The sequence below is a fragment of the Cariama cristata genome, unplaced genomic scaffold (assembly GCF_000690535.1).
Source record: "Cariama cristata isolate BGI_N322 unplaced genomic scaffold, ASM69053v1 scaffold951, whole genome shotgun sequence".
NCBI classification, from domain to species: domain Eukaryota; kingdom Metazoa; phylum Chordata; class Aves; order Cariamiformes; family Cariamidae; genus Cariama; species Cariama cristata.
The window spans coordinates 156,222-168,777 of NW_009597352.1; the positions used below are offsets into that span (position 1 = coordinate 156,222).

Consider the following 12,556-nt stretch of genomic DNA (forward strand, 5'->3'; position numbering starts at 1 on the left):
CCTTTATTCACCATTTTCCCCTGTCTCTTCAGTGCAGGTAGGTGCTCGTGAAGATGCTTGATCCAAGCCATACAATGCTATTTTACAAATCTCTATGTGGAAAATGCACAGACTGTATTTGAATGTGTCTTGGACACATTTTAATTTGTATTTGTGAAACATTTACTTCTCGTTGTGCTAAACTATTCAGAATATTCAGCATTATCTCATTAGTACTCAAATATTATTGCCTTATATATAACTGATCAGGAGGTTAATTGGTTTTATAGTGTTGCTTTAATATTGTCACTTAAATTTGGTTTTGAAAAGCTTGAGAATTCCTTAATTTTAACCCAAGTTTTTTAATGGATAAGTTTTCGAAGGTTACATTATAACTTTTATATCTAGACTTTGATATGTAAATCAGGACAGTAAACTTGAACAAAGTCACCTGCATTTTCAGGTAATTACATTAATGCAAAAATCCATCTCAACTGAAATTGCTCCATGGAATTAGCATATCAAGAGCCTTCCTCAGAGAATAGCTTTAAGTATCTCTTGTATTTTCCTCTGAAAAGGGGTTTAGGCTTGTTACAAATTGAAGCATTAAAGGAAATAGTAAATATCAACTCTTCAGAGCGTATTGACAGATGCAGAAGAGGTTTGAATTCCAGTCCAGTTAAGATGGTATAAGTGATTTGGTGATAACTGGTACAACTGTTTACTGGCATAATCTTTGGAGAGACATATGTAAGTTATCTGAGGTGAACAGTCAACACAGAGTGACTTGCCACTTAAACTCAAGTGACATTTTTCATGGAAGAGGACACAAAGCTGAACATTAAAGTATTTGTACCATATAATAGGAAGAAAAACATAGGTTTTGTAAGGTATCCGGTTAGTATATTAGCAGCATGCTCCAAACCCACTGTCTGAGAGCTTAACGAGGACCCTTAACCACTCTTGTGGTATATCCATGTATATACTCCCACCATTTGCCCCTGGGCCCAGTGAAATTCAGTGCATCACTCTGAATGGAAACAATTTCTAGACTGTTTTCTCTAAATAGCATTAAGTTATGGTTTTACCTTAACGCTCTAGCTCTGTATGGATGAAGCTTATGTACTTAGGAGACCCTATCTTTCTGGAATCAGCTAGTTGGGATTTTTAAATGGTACTGCTTATGTAACACAAATGGTGGTTTGGTGGGGCATTGCACCTACTGGGCTGGTCAACTGTCGAGGAAAATTTTCTCTTTTGGCAAGTAAGAGTCTAAATATTTTCTAGTATTATTGTTTCTCATATATTTTTAATGTTCTACTAATATGTCATTAGATAATGTATTATTTTAATGAAGATATTTTAAGCAACGGTAGATCATTGGTTTACTTTATTCCACAGCAATGCCATACCAAAACCATCTGTAGAGTAAACAGAAAAAATATTGCTTCACATGTGCTTATGATATAAATGCCATTTGTAATTAAGTCTTCCTGTGTTAAAATGCTAAGCATTGCAAGGTGATGGGTTCCTGCTGCATGTATAATGTATTTTTTCCAGTCAAGCTCAACTTTAGGGGTTGAAAATTTTTCTGTAATCCACCATTATTATCAAAATGGTTTCCAAATCCAAGCTGTTACTGCAGCTTCTTCTTTTTTTCCCTTTGTTTTTCTTTTTCTTTTCTTTTTTTTTTTTTTTTAATTCTTTACTTTCAAAACAAGTTTTACAATAGGTGTCAGTTCTGATCAAAAGTCATCAAGCTGACAAGGTCTGTAGTTGTGTAGAGTCTCCCATACTATAAAAGGCGATTTATAGTCTCCCATACTATAAAAGGCCAGTTTTTCTAATAAGTTGTTGTTTGTTATATTTAGCATCAAAGTGGGCTAAAATAACTGTAGACAATGTTAATGTGATTTTGTTCCTGTATTATCATCCTTATTCTGTATGCAAAATCATTCTTCAAAATTAACATAATCCAAATAAGCTATTAGGTAAAAGCTCATTTACAGTAAGTAATTTTCCTAGACAGTATGAGAAGATGCATAAGACATCAGAAATGTGATGTAGCTAGGCTGAAACTTAACGAACACAACTGAGAATTACACAGCCATAGCACCACCTAGTTTTTTATTCTCTTTTTTTTAATCTCTTACACCAGATGGCTCCTTTCCGTTTCTTCTGGTTATCTCCTTGTTCATTTGTTCTTTAATATGCACCTCAGCATTACTGGAATTTCACTTCTATTGTATAGTTGAGAAGAATGAGAAAGGGTCAGTGTTAGTAAGCAACTCACCCTTGTTCCAGAATCTTTTTAGGATGTCCGTGTGTCTCATCTGCTTCTACTACCAGCTTTCTGGGGACTGTTTCTCACTCTGCGTGGTAACACCCATCATGTGCTTACCAGATTCCAAAAAAAGCAGTCTTACTGTAAACAGTCGTTCTTGAACAGTCCAAAAAAAGGCAAGGACCTGTGCTGTCCATGATAGCTGCTCTCCTTTTAAAAGAGTATTTGGTTCGAACCTTGTAGGCCGGTGCCATTACACCTTGCAGTCTCCAAAGAAATAACTGGAGATCTCCAGCTATGTGAGACTTCTTGACACAGGTGCCTGAATATTACTCAGAATTAAAAGGAATTTGGATTAAAAATACAATGATGCTTATCTGCAAATGCCCACATTTTTGGGTATCTTGTCCTTTACATGAATGTTGCTTGGATAATATAACAAATTATTAAAAAAAAAAAAAAAAAAAAAAGGTTGTCGCATGCAAATGCTACATTTCTTGAAAAAAAAATAAAAAAACAAAACAGTTTATTTTTGTGGTATTTCTGGAAGCATATGCTGCAGGTATCATCATTTCATAATAAAGAATTACGATACATTATTTTGTTTAACTTTAAAAAAAATGACAGTGACCCTGGTTTTAAAGAAATCCTGTTTTGTAAATGCAGTGGTGGATTTTGCTGCTTTAGTAGTCATCTAAATAGAAAGTCTGGGTTCTGTATATCTTTAGCACATGCATTCTATGATGTTTTTGCAGAATTAAGGGTTTGTGAACAATGAACTATCTAAATTGACCCTTGCAGTTCTATTATTTCACCTAGAGAATGAAATTACCTTTATTTTATGATGAAAATAGTCTACAAATGTCTTGTGATATTAGGGAACTCTAATAATTGAGGAAAACACGTTATTTGAGGATTTTTTTTTCCTGATTTTTAGTTACGTAGCTTAGTAGCATTCCATTACTGCATTTGTCAAGGAATAGTCATTTTTTTGATGATAGTTTAACTTGATGTCATTATAGGTAAACAGGCAAACAATTGCATATATATTTAGCTCATGTGGGTCATGAACTTTTTATGATATGCTGCTTTCATGTTAGAAGTAGTTGGGTAGTCCTGTTTTACAGATTTTACTTCTCTCTGCAGGAATTCTACTAAACTTTAGAGAAACTTGTTCATATGTATCTCCTATTTGCAATATGAACTTCTTTCCTTAGGACCATTTTTTAGGATCTAGGCCTTCATGATAACTGTGAAATCATGACAGAGATACTACAGTTTATAATTTCAAAGTTATAATCAGTCAAGCCTCTTTTACATGTGAAGCTGAATATTGCACTAATTCTAGTTTTAATCAGTGGTGGAACTCAGCAACAGTTAACAGCAAGGGAAGAGAAACATTAAAAAAAAATGTCCTTACAATTGCACACTAGTACTGGTCAGAATACAGAGGCGATTTTATGCAGTTTTCTAAATTCAGTGATTTTATTTATCCTTGGCAGACTGCTGAGCAGCCATACCTCAAGGTGGTCTCAATTTTCACTGAGGGCTTTGGGATATGACATCATACCATAGTTCTGCATGGAGTCTAATAGCTCTGTAATCTTAATTCTTCCTTTTCCTTTCCTTTTGAATTACTGTATGTAACATTTATTTATTTGCTTCAATATCAATAGTTCAAGTAGTTCATGCCTAAGTGCCTTTTTCTTAATGTAGGTGGGCTTAGACTTGAGAAAACGGTTTTGAACCATTGTCTTGTTCTTCTGCATTGAATAGTACTGTCAGAAGACCACTTAGAGTTTATCTCCTACAGGTGGAATTTATGTCTTTCCAATGCAGTGCTTTTAAATATTTCACCATATTAAAGGTAAAAGTTACTTAACTGTAAGAAGTTACATAAATCTGTGACTATGCAGCTGCTGTGAAAGATCATTTCTGTAAATCTGACTTTAACATCTGTTCCTTTTAGTGTCCAGAATTCAAAAGACCTAGGGGCATTGCTGTTGACTGGGTTGCTGGAAATATTTATTGGACTGATCATTCCAGAATGCATTGGTTCAGCTACTACACAACTCATTGGACTAGTCTGAGATACTCCATCAATGTAGGTCAATTGAATGGACCTAACTGTACAAGACTGCTTACAAGCATGGCAGGAGAACCATATGCAATTGCTGTAAATCCCAAAAAGGGGTATGTATGTTTCAACGTGACTCTGTTTTGGTAATTGAACAAAAATGCAGAGTAAGAGAAATAAAATGATGTCTACAAATGTCTAAACTGTTCCAAGTCATTTACTTAATTTTCCTGCTCAATTTAGCTGTATGTAAATCAGGATCAGTTATCTCCCATCTTTCAGGTAGGTTGAAAGGCTTGTAATAATTTAATATCAGTGAAGTGTTTTGAGGCTCTGTATAGGCAACCAGCTTATTTTTTATGTTTAATCCTTTTAGGATGATGTACTGGACAGTTATTGGGGATCGCTCTCACATAGAGGAATCATCTATGGATGGTACTCTGAGAAGGATATTGGTTCAAAAGAATTTACAAAGACCTACAGGTATACATACAGCTTATCCATTTCTCCTAATTACATGGCACTTGCTAACTCAGTGTAAATTTGTTGGCTGAATTCCAGTTTCTTTGTTTAGGGAAAAAAACAAACAAACAAGCAAAACCAACAAACAAACAAAATCCCCACACTTTAAAAAAATATGTATTCTAGTTATTCATATGCAGTTACTAATCAAATTCTTAGTTCTATTTTCAAATGATCCATCTAATATGACTTAAACTTTTGTAACAAAGGTTAACATGATGATTTTTACAAAGCAGTTTCAAAGGACTATATATAATCTGTTAAAATATGATTTGTTCAATAACACAGAACAAGCAAAATCAATTCAGGGAACACCAGTTAGTGGCGAGACATATTTTTTTAAGGATACATATGAAATCTCACAACCTGTTCTAGTTACTTTCCTGAATACACTGCAAAATAGTATAAACCAAGGTTTAGGTATTCAAAGAAGCAACAATTTAATTATCTCAGTATTTTACAGAACTATTTTGAAGCTTGACAGTACATGTTGAGATCTTGTGAATTACCATTAAGACTCCATTGGCAGAATAAAAGTAATTTTTATGACAAAGGAAATGATAAATCCAGAATGAAATGTATCTCTCTTAAATAGCAGCATCCCATCTTGAAACCACAAATGATTTGTTCATGACCCATTCTCTCATGCAATATTTGATGTTTCTTTAGGCTTACAATGATAAATGGTTATTATTGCATTGCAAATTAGAGATTGTCCAACTTTGGTACGTGCATCTATTGAAACATAGGCTTCTTTCTAGAAGATGCTATCTGAATATCTAAGCATCTCAGAAGCTGTCACTATCACAGCAACAAGTTATTTTATATTTTAACAAACTTAAGTCCCATGCTAACTTGAGCTTATGGTGTTACATATCCCAATTGCACTCATCCCTTAAAGGAAATAGTCTTTATTGACATGGTTAGATTGAAATATAGCAACTTAAGAAATTACGTATGTGATAAGGAAAGCTTTAAGTAGAGGAAGCTTATGCTCCTTAGGTAAGTAAGAAGCACAATAGTAATAGTAATAAAAAATACATAGTCAATAGTAAATTCAGTAAGAAGCTTCTGATTATTCAGACTGAAAGGCAACAGTATTTTACGTTTATTAGGATTGTTACAAATTCTTTACTGAACTTCTCACATAAAACATTGTGAACGTATCAGATATACAGATCGTTAGATTTAGTTCTAATTGCTGGAGTTGTGCTTTTTTGTCTCTTATTATCAGTCTAGTTGATTGCCAACGTTACGTCCTATGGAACCAGTCACTACTTCCTTGGTCATTAAAGGGTGTTTAAGCCCTCTTTTGTTTTGTTTTGTTTTGTTTTGTTTTTTCCCATCAGTATTGGATTAGTGAATTTATTGAATTTTGTAGGTAGTAATGGTATCAAACTTATCTGAAAATGCAAGCATTCACTTCTTCCCTGACCGGAAGCAGAACTGCAAGAGCTTTTCTTCATAAAATTTTCCTTGATATATTTTATATAGAAAAGTTGCATATAAACATTTTACCAGACCTCTATCTCCTTACAAGGATGAATAAAATGAAAATTAAGAAAATTAGCAGAATTACCAAAAATGAGCAGAGTTTGCAAAAAGGGAATTTCTCAAATGCCTTACCACAGGATTGCATTTTCCTGTACCTATGGCTGAAAACACTTTTGTGGCATCCTTCTGTGCTTTTCTTCCTTTACTTCAAGGTAGAAAGTACACATTTATGGAGTCGTAATTTTTCATCAGATATTTCACACAGATCCATGTCTTTCTAGAGGGAATGCAAAGAAAGGGTCCAAGCCTTTAGTATTTCCTCCCAAACGAGACTGTACTACTATTCTTTAGATGAAGTTTAAGATTTTGCTAAATATATGTGTTCCACTGCTCTTAAATGTATTACTAAATATGCCTTTGCTGTTTCAAGTAAGAGACGGTGAGAGTTTGAGCATTTGGGTTTGACTTCACAGGATTTACGTAAAAATGACTATCACAGGAGTGCTGTCCATATAAAACAAAAATAAATACTTTTTTTACATTATGTTATCTCTGATACTGTGAAAGATACATTGGGAATATTATTTATTTATTATTTGATATTTAAATATTCTTACTAAAATGCAAAGAATAATTTAAAGCTGGAGAGTGGAGACTGCTTCTGAAATATTCCCCCTTACAGGTACCATGTGTCACGCAGAGTTGACACATTGTGATTGTCTTTTACCAGAAATTATTCTCTTTAGCTGATTATCAGTGTTTCTTTTATAGAGTTTTTTTTTTTTTTAAAGGAATTGCAAATGTAAACATATTTCACTGGTCTGGGCGTCAGAGTTCCTCCACTTCCTCTCATCTATCTGTAGCTAGTTAATTTATAACCTTAAGAGGAGCATTTCTGCTGTTATGTATAATTTCTTTTGATGTTTTTTCTCTGACTTACTTCCTTACATAAATAGGAAGAAAACACTTTTTCCCGTTCTTATTAAAAATACACTATAACTTTAAAAGCTCAGAATTAAATTATTTTACAGTTCAAATATTTTTTCAGGCTGAAGCTTTAGACATGACCTAAAATGGCATATTAATCATTTAATCATCCTCTATGAAACATGGACTGCTTGATTTAACTGTTTAGTTGTTGCCTAGAGGCTGGGTAGTCACAATGTTATCTATCTTTTATTCTCATTTGTGCTCTCAGTCACTCACTCTTGTGCTTTCTTTTCATATGTATGCAAATATGTACATCTGTCAATATTGCTATTTAAGTCTTGCAGGACTAATGTAATTAAAATAATCTGATTTTTAATTCTGTAATAATTACTGTGAAGTATTGATGATAAAAAAGAACACAATTATATACTTGTGGAGACAGGATAGGTTAGGAAGACTCTATGAAATTTGAATGCCTTGTTTTTAACGTGTGGTCACACTGGTGCTACTGCATAGAAATCTATTGACGTAACATTTTCTATTGGTAGAGCAAATTACAGGATTAGATTCTATATTTAATTCCCACCTGGTATATATCCCTACCTGCTGAGGACAATGGATTTGAAAAGGTATTGGCCTTGGAAGAGTAAGTTAAAGGTAAAAAACAACGGTTGCCTCAAGGGGAAGGTTTAAGTGAAAGGTGTTGTAGTTTATTCTCCTTGATTTCCAGTCGTGCTTTTTCGTTGTCACCATATTTTATCTTCACAAGAATGTTAATGATATAAAAATGTATAGTTACATAAAAATATTTTCTTCTTCAGATTTTAGATACCTATTTGAACTTTATTTTCTTTGTAGGTCTCGTAGTTGATCAGTTCAGTCAGCGTTTGTTCTGGGCTGATTTTGAATTGTCTGTTATTGGCAGCGTCCTTTTTGATGGTTCCGATTCAGTTGTGTCTGTGAGCACTAAACAAGGTATGGAGAGCTTTTATATAAATGATTTCTATTTTATTTTATTTGTCTGAAGTTTCACTATTCAGAGAAACTATGTAAGCAAAAAGCAGTGATTATTAAGTCATGTTAGTTGCTTTTGTTAGATAATACTTCAGATATCTAAACAAAAAGATATTTAAGGTAAGATAATTTTAGCTTTAAGATAATCTGATAAAGTTACTTTAGGGGATCAAATATTCAGTGATATATGCAAATCTCCAAGTTTGGTATCTGATCATTAGCTTAGGTATTATCAAATAACATTGTGATTAATTTTTATGCTTGACCTCACTTGGACTTACATAGCAACAGGAGCACCTTGACTAGTTAGAAATTAGAGCTGTCTGCATTGTACAGGAATTGTGTAGTTTATAGAACAGTTGACGTGAATCAGTTCTGGGAAAAATAATGGGTTTGGCTTTCGGGTCAGTAAGTAATCACAGAATTCTGCTAACAGAATGTGAATGAGGAAAGTTCCTTTCGTAAGAAAAGAGATTCTGGTTAAGTGAACTTTGTTTTTATAGAATTGCATGTTGACTTTATAACAAGTTGATAATATATGTAACAATTTATGAAATCTGAGTAGAAAAGAGAGGAAACACATTAAAAATTTTAAAAACTTGAAAGCAGGCTTTTTGGGAGAAGTGCTTAGTAGGCAATTGGTAGTGGAATTTCATCAAGATGATATTACATCTAGTGCTACTGAATGTTTTAACCAATGATCTGGAACTCACCAGAGGGTTCTGGAAGATACTAGGAAAAATCTCCCATAAACCAAATTGAGCAGGACCAGATTTAAATAATCTTATTCTGGTTTAATAGCATTTTATTTCACAACTTGGATCAATACACATGTAAGTAGTCTTCTCAAGGATCACTTGTAGTATAGGGATATGACTACCTGACAAGTTGAACATGAGCCAGCAATGTGCCTTCATGGCCAAGGCCAATGCTATCTTGGGGTGCATTAGGAAGAGTGTGGCCAGCAGGTTGAGGGAGGTTATCAGGTTATCCTCTCCCTCTACTCTGCCCTGGGGAGGCCACATGTGGAGTCTTATGTTCAGTTCTGGGCTCCCCAGTTCAAAAAAGACAAGGAACTACTGAAGGGAGTCCAGCCGAGGGCAATGAAGATGATGAAGGAGCTGGAGTGTCTCCCTTATGAGGAAAGGCTGAGGGAACTGAGTCTGTTCAGCCTGGAGAAGTGAAGACTGAGAGGAGATCTAGTCATTAAGGGTGGTCTCAAAAGGATGGGACCAGACTCTTTTCAGTGGTACCCAGTGACAGATTAAGGGGCAACGGGCACAAACTGAAACTCAGGAAGTTCCATCTGAATATGAGGAAGAACTTGTGTACTTTGAGGTGGCAGAACACTGGAACAGGCTGCCCAGAGAGGTTGTGGAGTCTCCTCCTCTGGAGATATTGAAAACCTGCCTGGATATGATCCTGTGTAACTTGCACCTACTTTGGCGGGGTGGGTTGAACTCAGTGATCTCCAGAATTCCCTTCCAACCCTGATGATTCTGTTATTCTGTGACTACAACCTCCTGTAACACTGAACCACAGCATGCAGATGCCTGACAGCAGATTTTAGAAGACAGTAGCTCCTCCTCATAAGTTTGCTTGAACCTCTTTTGGTTATAGTATTTCAGGGTGGCTAGGCTGTAATCTTATCACGAAATACATCCTTAATGCTTGTGTTCCATGCTTGTGGCTGGTACAAAGACTGACAGAGTATCCTACATTGTGTTTTAATGTGTCTCAATAGTAATTCGTATTTTAAGAATAAATGTGAGGTTATTCTTCAAAGGAAAAAAGAGACACGACAGTGCTACAGAATAGAAGGCATGTAAGTTGATGACTGTCAAAATATTTTATAGCATGGAAGGGCTATATTACACTGTGCCAAATGCAGCAAATTTGAGGTTTATAAAGGGAAAAGTGGAATGCAGAGACTTTGTTACTTCCATACATAGCATTTGATACTGAACTACAAGATCACTAAATCAATGTCACCTTTTGTCTTCTGTTGACATTTATAGTTACTATGGAAAAATTAGAGAAATAGCACCAAAGGAAAATTGGCGGAGTTTAGAAATTGCTTTTCAATGAGAGTAAAAACTACAACCCATTTAATTAAATGAGCATGAAATAATGAATTGGAATTTGTAAATATTTTTATTGAAATAAAATTCTGATACCAAGTATTGATAGAGTGGAAAAACAGTAGGAACAAATAAAGGCTCGTAATTGAAACTAAATAAATACAAGTGAAATATAAAACCACTTTTACAGTAAATGGGGATAGTAGTAGGAATAAAGTTATCACAAGGAATCATGGTTTCTGTTTCTTTATGGCTTGAAATCAAGAAGAGATGTGTGTCTGGCAAAGAAGTTTTAGTGAGAAGCTATTGCCTTGTTACATGGGAAAATGTGTGAAATTCTACAACCAGTTGTGCATAAGACATCCAACTTTAGGAAATCCAACAGTGATCCAATTGGCACTTGTAGCTCTTAAAAATGAGGAACTGGTAGAGTCTTAATATTTTATTTTGGATTAATTTACTATAATTATGAATTAAAATAAGTGTAGTATGAAAGCTAGTATTTCAAATATGTTAAGAAGAACCTGAAGAAATGTTTTGCCAGAATGGTTTCTTTCATGTACAGCAAAATAATCTGTGTCTTCCTTGTCACATACTTCTAGTCAAACTGTTGTACCTAACTATGTTCTAATTAGCTAGTTGTTACTGTAGGGTTTCCCTACTTTTCCATAATCAACCAGTTTCTGAGGCTGAATTGTGAGGAAAGCTAATGCAAAGCTTGAGATTTTAGTTGCTTATAGTATGGGAAGAGTTCCTTTTAAGAAGATTGCTTCTTTAAAGGCGATCTTTGTGGGTACAAAATAAGCTGTCTGAATAACAATGTATTTAGGTGATATTGAAGTTTTTAAAACAAAGTTGTTTGTAATTTTAATATGACTATGTATTTGTATTTATTATTAAATTTTATTTAAGGTTTACTGCATCCACACAGAATTGACATTTTTGAGGATTACATATATGGAGCAGGTCCTAAAAACGGTGCATTTAGAGTGCACAAATTTGGCAGGAGCCTTGTAGAATATCTAAGTGTGGATGTTGATAAAGCAAAAAGTGCCTTGATTTTTCACCGCTACAAACAAATGGACTGTGAGTAAGCATAATTACTTTAAACTCGTTATTGAGCAAGTTCACCTCGGGGCGGCGCGGGGGGGAAGTAACCAAGTTCCATACATATAAAAAAGAGCCCAGATTTAGTCATATTTCTTTATATAAGTTTGATTTGGATTTTGTGAGGCATTTTCTCTCATTTGAAAGGATATTAAAAAAAAATGCTTGCTTTGTGTACCCACACTGTAACTGAGGTATAAAAAAAACTAGGAGAGCGCTGAATACAAATACCTCTAACCACAACTAGATGAGGCTTTTTATTGCATATTACCAATACATTTTTTGTTACTGGAATAAATTCTGTCCTGGTGTAAGTCTTTCACTGCCATTTGAGTGTGTTTGCTGACTTCAGGCTCTTGATATCCTGGAAACTGGAAGTGTATCAGAATATTTATATCTGAATATTTATTTTTTTCCTAGTTCTAGAATATAGTGTAATTCTTAAAAAAAAAAAAAAAAAAAATCAATATGTTTAATATTTTGTCTTTTTAAACAGTGCCTAATCCATGCTTGGACCTGACATGTGAATTCATTTGTTTACTCAACCCTTCTGGTGCAACATGTGCTTGTCCAGAAGGAAAATCATTGGTGAATGGAACATGCATTGATCAGAGCCTCTTAGGTAGGTATTGAAAACCGCATGAGAACCAGAAAATAAACAACTGGTCAGTTTTTGTCATTGCAAAAGGCTAGGCTGTCTGCAAATCAAGAGTTTTGTGATGTTGTTCAATAGACATATTACTTATCTGAAATGGAAATGAAATATGAAGAAGCCAGATCCCTGATTCAAAAAACCTGTTTATATTCATCAAAATGAAAAATGAGCTTTAAGCTGAACTGATACAAGATGATATTTAAAAGTGAATGTGTAAATATGTCAACCAAAAGAAGTTTGGAAAGCTCTGAAGCGTTTTGGATTCCATATTAAACATTAGCCATTCAGGAGAACAAAATAACCTTAAAGACCAGTAAGAAACATCTCTGTTTAGACTGCAGCAATAGTCAAAAGGCAGTAAAAGCAACATAGCAAATAATAATGACTTTGAAGTAACAGGCAAAAAAAAAAAG

At 34.3% G+C, this 12,556-nt stretch overlaps 1 protein-coding gene across 1 annotated transcript in view; it reads left to right on the plus strand.

Annotated features, from left to right (window-relative positions):
• Positions 1-12,110, plus strand: part of LRP1B (low density lipoprotein receptor-related protein 1B) — a gene marked incomplete at its 3' end in the record, with an annotated part of 167,099 nt that extends 154,989 nt beyond the window's left edge. Inside the window, exons 49-53 of the mRNA XM_009708817.1 lie at positions 4,233-4,456; positions 4,717-4,823; positions 8,145-8,261; positions 11,294-11,467; positions 11,985-12,110. Of these exons, the coding sequence (XP_009707119.1) occupies positions 4,233-4,456; positions 4,717-4,823; positions 8,145-8,261; positions 11,294-11,467; positions 11,985-12,110 (748 nt within the window). The remainder of the gene's footprint in view (positions 1-4,232; positions 4,457-4,716; positions 4,824-8,144; positions 8,262-11,293; positions 11,468-11,984) is intronic.
• Positions 12,111-12,556: the final 446 nt, after the last annotated feature.